This window comes from Stegostoma tigrinum, chromosome 16 (genome assembly GCF_030684315.1).
Source record: "Stegostoma tigrinum isolate sSteTig4 chromosome 16, sSteTig4.hap1, whole genome shotgun sequence".
Lineage (NCBI taxonomy): Eukaryota > Metazoa > Chordata > Chondrichthyes > Orectolobiformes > Stegostomatidae > Stegostoma > Stegostoma tigrinum.
The window spans coordinates 28,630,564-28,648,444 of NC_081369.1; the positions used below are offsets into that span (position 1 = coordinate 28,630,564).

At 41.6% G+C, this 17,881-nt stretch overlaps 1 protein-coding gene across 2 annotated transcripts in view; it reads left to right on the forward strand.

Annotated features, from left to right (window-relative positions):
• The window catches only part of si:ch211-212o1.2 (uncharacterized protein LOC492735 homolog), a 187,724-nt gene that overhangs the window by 72,674 nt on the left and 97,169 nt on the right, over positions 1-17,881 (forward strand). For both annotated transcript variants that reach the window (XM_048547142.2, XM_048547141.2), the window contains exon 3: positions 2,903-2,994. In XM_048547142.2, coding sequence (XP_048403099.1) covers positions 2,903-2,994 — 92 coding nt within the window. The remainder of the gene's footprint in view (positions 1-2,902; positions 2,995-17,881) is intronic.

The following is a 17,881-nucleotide window of genomic DNA, read 5'->3' on the forward strand; positions in this document are numbered from 1 at the left end:
GCCGGTGTAGCAGCAGGGAAGTTGTGGTGACATGGAGATGTAGGATGCAGGTTGGCACCCACGATTCCTACACAGTTGTATGTCTCATTATTTTAAATCCACATAACCCCACAACTGACATTTTTATTTCCAAAGGCCTCATTAAAATAATGAGCTATTTTAGAAATGAAAGCAATAAAAATTGGTTTGTTTTTAATGACCTACAAATAACGGTGTAATGAAGTGCATTTGTCTTTGATTTACAAATTGAGTGATCTGTGGTTGTATGTTGGGAAGCCTAGGTGAAATCTTGTTACTTTGATGTTCTGCTTGTGTGGTAAAGAACAACATCGTAGTTTCCTCGCCTCTTTTGCCAGGAGGAGTATAGTCAATAAATCTGTGGTTATCGTGGCTTGCTAGTTGATGTCCTGTGACACTGCTCACGGCAAGTCAGTTGATCCTGTGGTACATGATACAGTGGGCTGACTACACCACCTGGTGCCCTGTAATCTGCAACTACAGTGCTACCAGGACCTGGTTACATGGGAAATTTGCACAAAACTTGATGACATGGACAATTACAATGTTGGACATTGAGATGAAAGAAAAGACCAAACATTGTGGCAACAGAAAGTGGAAATTCAGTATAGTTAGTGCATCAACTGATTTTTTTCAAAAACAAACGTTTCAAGTAAATGCTACATTAAGTAGGGCATCTGACAAAAAAAAAATTCCAATTGATTGACCAAGAACACTAAGCGGCTGGCATTCCGTTTAAATTCACAAAATTAAGCCTCTCAACAAACTGAAAATTTAGCAACTTACTTCAGGTGCAATGTGGCTGAAAATTTGTTCCCCTTGTAAAAAACAAAGTAACTATAAATTATCTGTTCTGTGACATGAATATTTGGGAATGAACATTGGTACCCATGGTGAAGGGGTGGTCTTCTCTTTTACAGTTGTCTTGGTGAACATTTGTTATCACATTGATGCAACATGAATTTGATGCTGCTTGGCCTGCTGTGTTCATCCAGCTCTGCACCTTGTTATCCAACATGAATTGATTTTGGCTCTAGTTTTGTAGCTCTGATTAGCCTTCCATGCAAACTGCTTGAGCTGGGCTGTTTTGAGGCATTTGGTATAGACTGGATGCTTCTTCCTAAGAAGAAAGAAAAGCCATTGAACGTTGAATTATTTGGGCCGTTCCAACACGTCCCTGCTCCTGCTCCTCTACAACTTCTGTAGTTTGGACATCTTTCCTAATGTTGTTGATCAAGTTGGAAAAGTAGGACCACAATGAACTGTGGAGATAGAAATGTAGAAACATAAAAGATAGGAGCAGGAGGAGGCCATTCAGCCCTTTGAGACTGCTCCGCCATTCTTCAAGATCATGGCTGATCATCCAACTCAACAGCCTTATCCTGCTTTCTCTCCATAACCTTTGATCACCTTCACTCCAAGCGCAATATCTAGTCGCCTGTTGAGTACATTCGGTGTTTTGGATTCAACTACTTCCTGTGGTAATGACTTCCACAGGCTCAGTACTCTGTGGGTGAAGAAATTTCTCTTCATCTCTGTCCTAAATGGCCTACCCTGAATCCTGAGAATGTGTCCGTTGGTTCTGGACACTCCCACCATCGGGAACATCCTCCATGCATCCACCCTGTCCAGTCCAGTTAGAATTTTATAAGTCTCTATGAGATCCCCCCCTCATTCATCTGAACTCCAGTGAAAACAACCTAACCTAGTTAATATCTCCTCATACGTCAGACCAGCCATTCCTGGAACTAGTCTGGTAAATCTTAACTGCACTACCTCGAGAGCATGAGCATTCTTCCTTAGAAAAGGAGACCAAAACTGTGCACACGTTCCAGGTGTGGTCTCACCAAGGTCCTGTATAACTGCAACAACACTCCCCTGCCTCTGCACTTGAAACCTCTCGCAATGAATCATAAGGAAATGAAGTGTGCGTTAAGTATCTTTTTTGTTTAATTTGAGCAATAGAGCCTGCCAATGTAGAGGTGCCTTTCATACATGAGGTCTAAAGCCTAGAAATAGCCAAGACATTTAAGACTGGTAGAGGTTTTTAGAAATCAAGAAATCATACTGTTCAATTAAATAATAATGAGGTGCTTTGTCATAGGTTTACAAACTTTAATAGAAAAGTGTTCACTTTTTAAGTATTTCCCACCTGCTGTGCTATCTGTCCACTTTACACTAACAATGAATGAGTGGGTTTCTGATCCAAGGCCAATTGCAATGCTCTGCAGTTGCAGCTTTTATGTGGTGCCTGATTGGTTGCTGGCTCACTCTCCAGTTTCGTACTCTGAAGGGGTTCTGCCTGCTGTCTACCTAAGAAGCAGAGCTGAAATTAAGAGGTCTCAAAGAGAAGAAATCAATACACAAAGTCTCTGGGTGGAGTTGGGGTGGGAGATAAAAAATCTTATCAGTCATCATTTATTCCATATGAGAAAGGTCATGATAATGTAGAAAATTGCGTGGGGTGGTGAGGGTTAATAGAACTAATCCATGTCTCGCAACATGCCAGTGCTTCACGGAATGAATTGTGTTGTGCTGTTGGACTAATCAGTGATTGTAAAAAGTCTTCAGGTTTCAAAAATTTTTTTTTTGTTTATAAATACACTAAAGCTTTGTTTCCAATGTGTCCACTTTGACTGGATTGACTTGAAAAATATGTATACATTCTAGTTTTAAAAAATTAATTTGTGTACAATGATTTCAAAGTCCAATGATTTCTGTCACAGTTATGAGGAAAACAGACAGTAACTATGAAAACAATTTGCTGTTTTTTTTTAACATATTACTATAAATGCATTACTTTAGATAAAATAACTATCAGAACATTCATAGCTTCAGTCTGTGAGCTCATTATGGATCTTCCAATCCTTTCCATATTTTCCAGTTGCTGGGATTGTTACTGCGGATTTTGCCTCCGGCCTGGTTCACTGGGGAGCAGACACCTGGGGTTCTGTTGATATCCCTGTCATTGGCAAGGTGAGGGCCGACTGGATGAATAGCATTTAATATGTGCATTGTCTTGTGAGCATGCTGACATCTGGGCCACAATTAAAAATTGTCTAAAAATAAGTGCTTTGTTTCTGTGACCCATTCACATTGTTACTTTCTCTTCACATACATACACACACACACATACACATACACACAGACACACACACCCTGCAAATATTTCTGATCTTGTATTTACGCTTGAACGCTAATTCAGAGAGCTTCAATGTAAATTGGGCATGAACTAATGTGAACCAAATATACTAGTGGCTCCTTGTGGGCTAACACCAGAATCCATAAGAGACTTACATTATAGTAAGACCCTTCACTGAGAGGATCTTTCTTGAAAGAGTATTTTAAATGATCCAAAGATTTTGTTCGAATCAGATTAATTGAAATCAGCTTGTGACTTAACAGGGAACAGCTGAGAGCTGCTGAAAGAGACAGCATTATAAAGCAGGGTAAGGCTTTTAAAAGGGCTACGTTATCATGCAAGCTACACTCTGTGGGTAAACACTAACACTTTTTTTTAAAACCTAGCATTATTTTTGTGACCTGTTTCAAATAATTTCTGAAACCATGCTTTCTGGAAATTCCAACTGCTAACCCGATGCATGTTAAATACCTTGAAGTTAGTTTGTGGAGATTTTGTCTTTCATTGTACTGCTGATGATAATCTCTTTGAATTGTTATGTGTATGGTTATTACAGATCCAATAATCTAATTGTGCAGTAAACAGGTCCTAATTAATCTCATTTGTACTATGTCAACTGTACCTGCCTCAATTGTACTATTAGGGGAAGGATTGAATCAAGTCCCCCACCCACGGGGATAGAAAATTAAAAAGTGAGTCACGCTGGACCATTCTTGTACACCTTCATTGAGCTGGTTTCAAAGGAGTGTTGACAAAGGCCTGTGAACAGGTTGTTCTCCCTGCCCCCACTCTATTTTCCAGGGAATCTGTATAGCAGGAGTGCCCAAAAAGGAGAGGGAAGGAAAACAGCTTTTTAAAAAAAAGGAACCCTTTCTTCAGAATGTGACAGCTGAGACGGAGGGCAAGACTGCATGTACTCAGTGCACCCTCTCGCAGGGTATCTCAACATGTTACTTTCTGAATGGCTATGATCATGTTACCATCTCCGGCTCTTAATCTGGCAATCCAGGGAAAAAATCGAGGGGAAATAAGGCTGTTATAATGCAGCTCGTGGGACTGAATAATTTTCAGAAAAACTCCTCACGTAAAAGCTAGAAATACAAGCCCAAAGCCATGCTACTTATATTTGGAGGAATGAAGGTAAAATGGGCTAAAGTTCAACGTGAAACAGTTCTTTCCTCCTGGACTGCAGAACAGTCTCTAGCGGAATGCTTCATTCTTAGAGCCTGGTATACATTACAGGATGGAATGCCAATGATTTGAGCTGAACTTGACTCCACCTTGTTGAATAGAAAGTAAACCTAATTACTCTGCAGTGAATACTTCGAATGTGGAATCTTACTGACTGAATATTTTTACATTTCTGCAGCACAACTAGCAACATCAGCTACTTGAGTGTTTTCTGCTGCTTTGGCAAATGAAAACTGAAGTGAGTTGAAAGGAATAATTGTCACAGACATTTGTTTTTACAGGCTGTGTTTTCCTGTATGAGTATCTGGGTGCAGATTAACTATTCTCAGCCACCTGAAAGGGGTCTCCCTTACTAATCTAGTGTGCTGGCTCCACTGAAATCTATGAGTGCAGTGCCCCAAAGATATAAGGACTGTATGAAGCTTTATTTAAAAATAATATTTGCTTATGTTATAATAATAATATAAAGGTATATGGACAAACTGTGTTAATTCATTATACTTAAATGTAAAGGTTTTGTATTGATAATCATTAAAAAGCTCTGTTCACATGATTTGTTTGCAGAATACTGAGTCTTTCAGCAATACTGATTTTATGGGAACTTCTAATGCGTCTTAAAGTGTACAATTTTAACAGTTCTGCTGGATATGAGTCTGACTTGCAGACATGAGTGTCAAGTTTGAAATAGCCAAAAAGAGCTTCCCTTGTTGTTTAAGGTGGAGAAAAAGGCTGAGCTTGGCATGATCAGTGAGAATGGGAACTGCAGATGCTGGAGAATCCGAGATAATGACGCTGGATGAACACAGCAGGCCAAGCAGCATCTTAGGAGCACAAAAGCTGACGCTTTGGGCCTAGACCCTTCATCAGAGAGGCCCGAAACGTGAGCTTGGCATGATGCTCAGTTCAGGGCTATCTAAAAGGGAAGGAGACACAGCAAAGGAGGAACCTTTGTGTGACCAGAACTGTTGGATAGACTAAGGATGGTGGCCTGGAGAGACCAATGAAATCTGCCTTCGAGGTGGATCTGAGATGATTCATTGGCAAGTATTGTGACTAAAATAGTGTGGTAGTGACTAAAGAGGAAGCATGTGCATGAACTAAGCTTTTAATAAAGTTAGATTTGTGCATGGTTCAGTAGGTAGAATCTTCCCAGCTCTAAAGGACATGGGCATTGGCGAGCCATTTGGAAAAATACATCTCTAACCCATTGAGAATACAGTTCTGCACTTCAGTGCTGCACTTTGGAATACACTATCATTGGAATGCTACTGCCAGTACATAGGGACAGACATTCAGTTTATTTCTTGGACCAGGGTGCATGTCAGGGCTCCTCACTTGGCCTGTTAAAGTTCATTCACTTTGTGGTTATTTGGGTACACACAACACCTCTGGCTTGCCTTGCCTGTTTGTGCTTTGCCTTCATTTAGAGCTTAAAGGCCCAGAGTTCTTCTGCCATGGTAGATGGTAGAATGTGAATGCAATAAAAATCCAGAAATAGGTGTCTAATGCCAACCATAAAACCATTGTTGATTGTCAGAAAAAAACCCGTGTAGTTTACTAAAGTATTTTAGAAACTGCAGTTGTTATCTGGTCTGGCTTACATGAGAGTCTAGAGCCACAGAAATGAAGTTGAGTCTTAACTGCCCTCTGAAATGGCCAGCAAGCTAATCAGTTGTAACAACCACTAGAAAACTTCAAAGAAGGTAAAAGGCCTTGTCATGACCTAGCCACCAGAAACTATAATGGCAAAAACAGCTCTGTCAACCCTATAAGAAGAGCCTTTTGGCAAAATTGGGAGGGCTATCTCACAGAATAGACCAGCAACAGCCTGATGCAGTCTTACTTGGAACCATACCTCCAGACAACATCTCAGCAACACCATCATCGGCCCTTGGTATATCCTGTCTCAGCAGACTGGTGTGGTGCTGTGGTATACAGTCAGGATGTGGTTCTGTGAAAGTTCTCAACATTGTGGACAAAATGAAGCCTCATGGCACCAGGTCAAACTTGAATGAGGCAATCTTCTGCTGATTACCAATACCATCCTCCCTTGGCTGATGAATCAGCACTCCTCCATGTTGAACAACACTTAGAAAAAAGCACTGAGGATGGCAAGGGCACAGAATTTATTCCGAGTGGGAGCTTTCTAAACCCACCACTAAGTGTGGCTTGGCTACAGTGCCACTATTCGAGCTGCTTGGGTCCTAAAGGACATGGCTGCCAGGCTGAGTCTGCAGCAGATGGTGAGGGAACTAGCAAGCGTGGAAAAACATACTTGACTTCATCCTGACCAATCTGCCAGCTGCAGATGCCTCTGTCCATGACCGTGTTGGTAAGAGTGACCATCGCACAGTCCTTGTGGTGATGAAGTCCTGCCTTTGTGTTGAGAATACTCTCCATTGTGTTGTGCAGCATGACCAACATGCTAAATAGGACAGACTTCAAACAGATCTATCAACTTAAGAATGGGTATACGCAAAGCACTGTGGGCCATCAACATCAGAATTGTACTCCTGCATAATCTGCAACCTTATGGTGCAGCATATCTCCTACCAAACCGTTACCAATAAGCCAGGGGATCAACCCTGGTTCAATAGAGAGTTCAAAAGGGCATGTCAGGGACAGTACCAGGCACACCAAAAAATGAGGTATCAACCTGATGAAGCTATCAAACAGGACTACTTGCATGCAAACAGCATAAGCAGCAAGTGATAGATAGAATTAAGCAATTCCACAACTAATGGATCAGATCTAAGTTCTGCAGTCTTGCCACATCCAGTTTTGAATGGTGATGGGCAGTTAAACAATTCATTGGAGGAGAATGCTCCACAAATATCCTCACCCTCAGTGATGGAGCAGCCCAGTATAATGCAAAAGATAAGGCTGAAGCATTTGCAACAAGCTTCATACTAGTGCCTAGTGGATGATCCATCTTGGCCTCCTCCAGTGGTCCTGAGCATCGAAGTTGGCAGTCCTCAGCCAATTTGATTCGCTCCATGTGGTGTCGAGGAACAGTTGGAGGCACTGGAAAGTGCAAAGGCTATGGGCCCTGACAAAATTCTAGCATAGCAGAGAAGACATGTGATTGAGAATGTATCCCCCTAGCCAAACTGTCTCAATACAGCTACAACACTGGCATCTGCCCAACAATTTGGGAAATTGTCCAGGTACATCCTGTAACACAAAAAGCAGGTCAAATCCAACCCTGCCAATTACTGCCCCATCAGTCTACTGTTGATCATCAGTAAAGTGATGGAAGGTGTCATCAACAATGCTATCACATAGCACTAACCTGCTCAGTGACACTTGGTTTGGGTTCTGCGAGGGTCACTCAGCTCTTGACCTCATTACAGCCTTCGTTCAAACATGAGCAAAAGAACTAAATCCCAGAGTTGGGTGTGAGTGATAGCCCTTGACTGTACCAATTCCAGGAGCAGGCCTGTGACATGAAGGAGTGATTGTTCATCATATCCTTAAGGTTGCACTAAAGTTTGATGCACTTGGTTGTTTTCAATGATCCACTGGGGCCCTGTGTGGGATCTCACAAACCTAACTCCATAAATATATCAAGGCTATTACTGAGGAAATTTGTGACAAATCACGCCACTTCTTGTTTCTCTGTGATGGGGTCAGTGCTGCAGCCTAGACGGCTGACTTTGTGAGGAAGTCAATGCAGTGTGGAGATGGAGGAACACAACAGATCAGGCGGAAACAGAGGAGCAGGAAAGTCGACGATTTGGGTCAGGACCCTTCTTCAGAGCTTGCTGCCTAATCTGCTTTGTTCCTCCAGCTCCACTCTGTGTTGATTCTGACTCTAGCATCGGCGGTATTCGGTATCTTCAAGTGACTTAGTGAACAAAACTGGCTTTGCTCTGGTGCTAGAGGCTATTTGCTATGAGAGGGCCATATCATAATACAGCTCCCCTCAACAGAAAGTGATTCCACTCCATCAATGCACAAGTTACATGTGATCATTGGTACCAGTTTGTTAAAGTCTTCTCCAGGAGCCCTGGGAGCTGCCTTGACACCTTTATCTTTGGGAACTCCTCCTGCTTCATTTTGGGGGCTTGATGCATTCTAAGAACGATTGCTGGGAGACTAGGGCAACGTATTACATCAATGCCTCCATTTGATGCCGCCTTGAATGAGGCTGATGTAAATACAGTACTACACATTTTTCGACTTGGGCCATCATGGAGTAAGACTATAGGTCTGCTGAAGGTGAATTTCCGATGCTTGGATGGGTTTAGGATGTCTTTGCAGTCCAGTCCTGGCAGTGTGCACAGCTTGCAGCAGACAAAAAGGGCATATGCTCAACTTTGGAGAGATGGGACATTGTAGCCGTCTTTCGTGAGGGTAATGAACAGGAGGAGCATCACCTTCTTCAGCATGGTATAGCATTACAGTGCAGGGTGCAATAAGCCAGATAGGACTAAACCGACACCAACTCCAGTAGATGTGAGCTGGCTGCAGCGATCCATCTTTCCATGGCTCACTGGTGGATCCTCACACGCTGGAAGACCTTCAAATGGTTGAAAACATTCATTTTTATACTGCAACAACAAAAGCAAGTTGCATTTGCCTCTGTGTACAGGTAAGGGCTGCTTGTGTTCCGAGTAGCAACAAGTTCACAGCCAATGATTGATCGCTACAGCCAGCTCACATCAAATGCAATCATTGACTGTGAACTTGTTGCTTTTCGGAACACAAGCAGCCCTTACCTGTACACAGAGGCAAATGCAACTTGCTTTTGTTGTTGCAGTATAAAAATGAATGTTTTCAACCATTTGAAGGTCTTCCAGCATGTGATGCTCTGCCAGTGAGCCATGGAAAGATGTTGTGCTGTACTAAGCACTGGGAAAAGGACTGTGTTCCTTTAGACAGGGAATGATGCAAAGAAGATGTAATCTGTAGAGTTTGGTTCTTAAATAACAACATATTTACAATGTGCCCTTGCAGTGGAGTGTCAGCTGTGCTCTGAGAAGCATTTCTTTTGTTCTCTTCCCACTACATGAGCTTTAAAGTTAAAAATCAAAAATGCTTTAACAATGGAGCCGCGCTGCGAACCCCATGAGATCTCATCAGTGGTGAATACTTCTACCAATGGTGAGAGGGAAGGCAGCATAAAGTAGGGTGCTACATGGAGCATAACTAATGAAGAAAGTTACGGAAAACAATGTGGAAAAAGCCATCAGCACCCATGTGGAGAAACTATGTGAAACTCGCAAAAATGAGCCTTGAACAAACACAGAAGTTGCTGGAAAAGCTCAGAAGGTCGTCCTGAGGAAGGATCACCAGACTCAAAACCTTAACTCTGATTTTTCTTCACCGATGCTGCCAGACCTACTGAGCTTTTCCAGCAACTTCTGTTTCTGTTCCTGATTTACAGCATCTGCAGTTCCTTTGGTTTTTAAGTGAGTCTTGAGTTGGCTGAACAGCTGGTTTGTGATGCAGAGTGAGTTTGGTTCATGCAACAGCTGAGGTTAAAATGAAGGACTCGCCTTCTCAACCTTTCCCTTCACCTGAGGTGTGGTGATACGCAGGTTAAACTGCTGTCACCCAATGGTCTGGTGAGACTGCGGCAACTTCAGTGTTACCTTTCTTTCTTTCTTTCTTGAATATATTCCGTGACTTGGCCTTCACACCCTGAAGAGATAGAGAAGTCCATAAGTCTACCACCCTGGAAAGTGTAGAAATTTACCCCCATTTTAGTCCTAAATGGCTTTTAAATCTTGTCCCTATACCCTCCAATCACTTCACATTTTTCATCAAGTGTGGAGCCCAGAACTGGACCCATACTCAAGATGGGATCACATAGTGTTTTATAACATTCACCCAAATACCTTGCTTTTATACTCTCTCTCTATGTATAAACCCCAGGATTCAATATCATTGTAGAACCATAGAATCCTGACAGTGTGGAAGCAGGGCATTTGGCCCATCAAGTCCACACTGACCCACCAAAGAGCATCCCACCAAGAGACACCCCCAATCCTATCCTCATAACCCTGCATTTCCCATGGCTGATCCACCTAGCATGCACATCGTTGGACACTGGGAGATTTAGCATTGCCAGTCCACTCTAACCTGCACATCTTTGGACTGTGGGAGAAAACCAGAGCGCTTGGAACCCAAATGGGAAGAACATGCAAATTCCAGACAGTCAATCGCCCAAGGCTGGAATCGAACCTGGGTCCCTGGTCCTGTGAGGCAGCAGTCCTAGCCACTAAGCTACCTATGCCTTAGTTTAACTGCTTGCCCAACCTGGCCTGCAGCAGTCCATGCATTTGTACACCAAATTGTCCTGCTTCAGTACCTCCTTTCGAATTGTATTTTTTTAAAAATGCCTTTATTACTTCTCAACAAACCACTGATACTTGTTCTGCAGTGTCTGTAGCACTGAAAACTCTCAAACTTGTTTCAGGTTGCTGTTATCATTTGCAGTAAGTGAGTGTTTTTAAACTAAAAGCACTTTGGTGAATTTTTTTACTGGACATTTTGAGGACTGCAGTGGCGTAAGATTTTATTGCCACAGACTTAGCTATTGTGCTGAAAGAGAATAAAATCAACAGTGACACTTGAGCAGGGAGCAGGTTTTAGCAAGTCTAGATTACTGGTGCCATAAAGATATCTGGAATGTGATGTGATTTCTGTTAAAATGTCTGTGTTATATCAATGCAGTGATTTTACAAGTGCTTCCTTTATATGTGAACCACTTAACTGTATGCTGTAACACTCTTGAGTAATGAGGTTGCAGTCAGTTTATGCATTTTATTCACCAGGGCCTCCCAGCCCATTAGATTAACACAGTGGGGACTTGATATGATCACTACTTGCCACAAAAAGCTGCACCAGCAATTCTTAGAGTCATGTGAGAGCCTTACACACTTTAGGATCCAACCATCAAATAGTTAGACTCCATCTCCAGATATAGGTAAGTTGCTATTATTGCATGGTTGAAACAGAGTCATAATGGGTTGAGATCAAAAGGATTTTGGTCAGATTATTAGTCACGTACAGGAAGTAACCAGTCTTTACTCTGGGTTATCGACAAGGCTCAGCGTGCTGGGGAATATTCTCCCAACGTTTGATTAGTTTCCAAAATAGGTTATGCTACGTTATGTTACGTTTCTAAATATTGTCATATCAAGCTTTGAAGTGTTGTACTGTAGACATCATCTTCAAAAAGAGGTTGATACATTGGGCAGTGTTCATAGGAAAGTTGTAAACAGAAATGTGCACATTTCATGAGAGAAAAGATTGATGCTAAAGGATCAGGAAAGGTGAGGACCCAGTGACAAGCAGTCAGCATCCCAAGCCCATCAGTTATTGGCCAGTACATAGCATACTCAAAACACTGCGGGAAAAGGAGTCGGGGTGGATTGTGTCCGGCTGCTCCCTGAGCAGACTGTCAAAGTCATTTGGCAGAATGCCTCATCACTTAAACTTTCCAACAAACACCAAGACATTGCTTGGCTGGTGGGGAGAAGGGCACTTCCTCTGAGATCCTTCTTGCACACGCAGACTCACTGCACCACTGCACACTACCCTCGATGCAGCTGCTAGGGAGTAGAGATTGTCACATGTATCCAGTGGGAATGTGCCTTTACACAGGAAGTCTGAAGAAAGAAAGATGCAGTGAAATTTGTCAAGCTACATCCCAAGCAGCACGTGATGCAGGACTCTGCAACCTGTTTCCCCAGATGCAGACCGAGAAAACATCAGCCAAGACTGAACAAACATCAACTTGGTGAAAGACGCTGTTTGCTCTGCCTGAAACTTGTTGGTCTCCCAGAGCAAAGAGTTGACCTCAACCAGGTGTCGCAGACTGACGCATTTCAAGGTGCAGGACTACGTGCTGAGAGACGCACTAAAGGTTGGGGCAGCTGCCGCCAAGGCGCAGTGAGAAAAGACCACTGTCTGAGGTCTTTCTGCCAAAGTATAACAATGTCTATTCAGTTGTCAGACTGAGTCAGTACCTCAAAATGAACATGAACAATTTTATGCCTAAGTAGAACGTGCCTTTGTACACATGCTCTGAGAAATATCAAAATTTCAACATATTGTTTGGAACTCATTTCTCTGCAAAGACTGTGCAGAATTGATTTACAACCTTTGCATATACTTTTGGAGATTTTTTATGAATAAAGTATATTTCTGAAACAAAACAGCTATCTGGGAGGCTAAAAACTGCATTAGAGTTTGCTGTGGGAACTGCTTTCTGTGGATGGCTATTACTTTAGTATAGGTTAAGAAGCTGATTGGCGATAACAGTATATTTTTGGACTTTTCTATTTGTAATAAATAATTTTTTAAATTACAGAATAACAAGTGTTATAACAACATATCAGAAATATTCGTAGAAAGCTTTTACTTTTAATTCCAAAATGTGTTTTATTTTAAAAGGAGCACAACTACTGGGAGGAAACAAAACCCTGTGGAGCTTAATTCTGTGAATGTCTGGCACAGTTCTATGTGAATCTCTTGGAATGTCACTCATATAATGTGTCAGGGAAGCTTCAAATAGGGAGACACTCTCTACTATGATATAGCAAGTGGAGTGTCTGCTTCCCCTCAGTAGAGAGCTACAGCTCATGGACATGTCAGTTTTACCTTTTCAGGAAGATTCAAAAACAGTGGCTAAAAACTAAGTGCATCTCTAGTCTGCATTATTATCTGGATATCCTAGTGCATGGATGAAAATGCTATGAAGGCCACAGATTTGAGAACAGTCATTCTAAACATGCCTGCAGTACAAAAGAAATGTCTCTCCCTCTCACTCTGAAAGTTGGAATACAGTCACTGTTGAAAGGAATTGAAACAACAGATTTCCAGTAGCCTGCAGTGGCTAGATGGTGCAGTGTGCAGAAGACACTGAAAGTCTGCAGAGGGATATACATAGTCTAAGTGAGTGGGCAAAAGTCTGGCAGATGGAGTACAATGTTGACAAGTGCGAGGTCATCGAGTTTGGTAGGAATAACAGCAAAATGGACTATGTTTTAAGGGGTAAAAAATTGCAGCACGCTGCAGTGCAGAGGGACTTGGGTGTCCTTGAGCATGAATCACTAAAAGTAGGATTGCAAGTGCAGGAGGTAATTTAAAAAGGCAAATGGAATTTTGTCTGCCATTGCCAGAGGGATGGAGTTTAAAAACAGAGAGGCAATGCTGCAGTTATATAGGGTCCTTGTGAGACCACATCTGGAGTACTGTGTGCAGTTTTGGTCTGGTTACGTGAGAAGAGATATACTAGCATTGGAGGGGCTGCAGAGGAGATTCACTCGGTTGATTCCAGAGTTGAGAGGGTTGGATTATGAGGAGAGACTGAGTAGGCTGGGATTATACTCATTAGAATTCAGAAGAATGAGGGGAGATATTATAGAAACATATAAGATTAAGAAGGGAATAGATAAGGTGGAGGCAGGGAGGTTGTTTCCAATAGTAGGCGAAACTAGGACTAGAGGGCTAAAATAAAAGGAAGCAGATGTAGGACTGAGGTCAGGAGGAACTTCTTCACCCAAAGGGCTGTGAATCTGTGGAATTCACACCTCACTGAATGTTTTTAAGGCAAGGTTAGATAAATTTTTGAACAGTAAAGGAATTAAGGGGTTATGGTGAGTGGGCGGGTGAGTCGAGCTGAGTCTCAAAGATCAGCCATGATCTTATTAAATGACGGTACAGGTTCGAGGGGCTGGATGGCCTACTCCTGCTCCTAGTTCTTAGGCAAAGCCAAGAATCTCTACATTGACTGCTCAACTGCCAGCATCAAAACAACCAGTTCTGTGCAATAGCATCTTTAGCATCTTTGTATCTGCTCTTCATGATGAAGTCGTTAGAGGTGCAGCTTCCAAGTAAGCACAAAGTGAGTGCGCACTAAGATACATGTACAGACGCATGTATCCCTGTTACAAAGTGACCTGGCAGAACGATGCAAATTCCAGGTATCCCTGAGTTTCAAAGTAAAATGTTGAAAGGCTGAAGTGGTGTGAGATTTAGCTTGAGAGCTGAATCTTGAATTGGTGAGGCTGCTGGTTTGCCGACGCTGACTGTTATAGACAATGGGGTGAGAAGGATGGTGTCCATGAAGTATGCAGGGTTATTGTGCTAAAGTTATATTTGGATGGCAGCTGGGACAATCTATCAGTGAGCTATAGTTCCCAGGTATCTGCTTACATGTCAGAAATTTGTGCTTGCATTTCTTGGAGAAGGAGAGATTTAGAAATGGCATGTGAAAAGACAACATGGGGAATTAATGAACTGCAAATGCATGGAAATAAGGCCGCTCAACAGCACGATTCTGATGTCGTCATTAAAGGCTTAAGGGGGAAAATGCAAAATGTTTTCATCATGTCAAGATTCTGACTTTTCATTGTCTTCAGATATTTCAAAACATCTCACAATTGTTCACGCACACCGGAGAGGGAAAGTTCCACCCAAAGTGTGGGATAAACGTTGCCTGAAGAATAGCAGTGAAGTTTCTGAAATGTTGATAAGGATAGTGATAGATTTGCCACATAATTGAATAGTCTATCAGGATGATGAAGCTGTGTGTGCGATGCAACTGGCTAGATTTTAACAGTTAAATAACAATGTTGAATTAATATCTTTATTTTTGGGCTATTTATGCCCTTTGAGGAGGGAAATCTTGCATGGTTTGGCTTACATATGATTCCAGAGTACAGCAATGTAATTGACTCAACTGACCTCTGAAGTGTTCTAGGAAGCCATTCAGTTCAGGGCAGTTAGGGATGGGCACAAAGTATGATTTTGTCAGAGGTACCTACAATCCAGCGAAAAATAACAAAAAAACTATTAAGCATTGTGACATGAAATTTTATTTTCCTCTGCACTTTACGCTACGTATTCTCACTTAAGAAATACAGTGACTCACTGCCAGAGAAAAATGTATGTATTGGACAGGGCTGATGAAAGATCTTTTCTGGCTTCTTATAACATTTTCAATTACCTAAATGCAGCAGTTATTACTTGGATTTTGAAATGCCAACTTTCAGTATTTGACCTTGTTTTTTGGGCACACTAATACACATACTGACTGTAGGCAGATCTGTGCATAAATTCTGAGCCATTTGTCTTGCGACTCCTCACACAACTGAATGTGGTCTCTATTGAGCTAAAAGCAGAAATTGACTTGTGGACTATTTTCCTACTGTAATTTTTCTGAATTGTTAGAAGAGACCAAATTAGAACTGACTTGCTGTTCTACTGTGGCCCTTTTTATACCTCAATACTTTTGACATTGTAGTTTTCGGTTTGTTTTATTACTCTACGTGAATTTTGTTCTGTGGTTTTCAACACTCTTCCTCTTTTAGTTCTCCCCTTGTGCACTCAGATCATTTTTTATACTGTGTATTTTCTGATGGGGGCGAGCTGAAATCTTCCTTGGAGAATGCCACCTCTTTGTCATAGTGACATTTAAAAAGTAAATACATTCATTAAAAGAGAGTTGCTGCAAAAGGGATATGCTCTATTTCAAAGCAGGAAGGTGAGGGAGAAGGTGACTAAAACTTTTTTTTGTACAAGAGTACCATATGACCTCCGTACTTCACCAATTTGTTTGCTCCCTCTTTTTCTCTTCATCATTTGTTATCCTCATTGAAGTTGTTCCTGATCCCTTGTTTCTGCTGAATCTTTCCTCTGTCAATTGAATATCCATTGTCCAGGCTTTATGTCAGTTGAAGTGAAGAATCTGATACAAGTACCTGTCTGAATTTGACAATGTGCAACGTTTGTTTCATGCTTTGACTAAAGGTGCACCACTTTGCATTCAATATTTAATTCCCCACTAATACAGCTATCTTCACATGCATTCATCGTACAATGGCTGTTTCTGACTTATTCCATAAGCAAATGACAGACAATAAATATAGAGACAGCAAATCATTTGTTTTGAGCACGGGCTTTGAATTATTTTCATCAATTTACACTGATGTGTATATCACACACCTGTATCAAGTATGTCAAACCAATTATATTTTAATTTAAAAGTTGCTGATTATGCACAAATGCTAATTTGGCTCACAGACAGTTTACTTGGTTTCAGAGTTATATGTGCCAAATATTTGCATGTTGTATTCAAAAAGTTTGCTGACACCAATGATCCACCTTTCGTTACTGACTGCGCAGGCTCAACATTTTTTTTCTCGTTTTGTGTGTGTGCGCGCGATAAAAAGACTGATATTAAAAGGATACTTTGCTTCCCACATTTTTGCATTTAACATAAATATCTTCTCTCATTCAGTTATTTCCAGTTTTACGTGTTTGCTAGCTTTTTATTGCTGTTTTTAAAGAATGCATTTTGGTTGTAAGCGGATACAGCCTTTTATGTTTTGTAAATGTTTGGAGTCCACTTCATCCGTCTCCCTCTCCTTGTCCCACTATATTCGAAAGAATGATTTGGAATTACATCTGTCATGACAGTGATTAAAACAAAATAGGCTAATTTCATATTCCACCACCTAATTTTAACACTTGGGACTTTCAAGGGTTAAACACTTTTCAAAAAGAAAACATAAGAAGTAGTAGCTGGAGTAGGCTATCTGGTCATTGAGCCTGCGCCACTGTTCAAAAGGATCCTGGTTGATCTTTTCGTGGACTCGTCTCCACTTACCCACTTACTCATCATAACCGTTAATCCTTTGCGTTCCAAAGTTTATCTATCATTGCCTTAAAAACATTCAATGAGGTAGTCTCAACTGCTTCACTGGGCAGGGAATTCCACAGATTTGCAACCCTTTGGGTGGAGAAGTTCCATCCAATCCTGAATCTAATCCCCCTTGTTTTGAGGCTGTGCCCTCTAGCTCTAGTTTCACCTGCTGGTGGAAACAACCTCCCCTGCTTCTATCTCATCTACTCCCTTCATAAACTTATATGTTTCTCGAAGATACCCCTTCGTTCTTCTAAATTCCAATGAGTGCCAGTTTCGTCAATCTCTCCTCAAAACAACCAAGTGAAAATTCTCTGTACCCCCTCCAGTGCCAGTATATCTTCTCTCAAGCAATGGAGACCAAAACTGCCTCACCAGCACCTTATACAGCTGCAGCATAGCCTCCCTATTTTTAAACTTCATCCGTCTTGCAAAGACAGACAATATTCCATTAGCCACCTTAATTACCTAATACATCTGCAAACCAACTTTCTGTGATTCATGCAGCAGGACACCCAGGCTGCATGCTGCAATTTGTCACCATTCAAACAATAGTTCATTTTGCTGCTGTTCTACCAAAATGGATGACCTCATATTTACCAACATTGTACTCCATCTGCCAGACCTTTGCCACTCACCTAACCTATCTATATCCTTCTGCAGACTTTCAGTGTCCTCTGTACACTTTGTTCCACCAGTCATTTTACAGTCATCTGCAAACAGGCACCCTGGCACTGTGAGGCGGCAGTGCTAGCTGACGTGCTGCCCAGTTATGCCATCAAATTTTAGACCTCAGAAACACGGAACGCAGATGTTGGAATACACAACTAAAAGTATTTCAAAAAGCTGTTTTTCACAGAAGAGGGGAG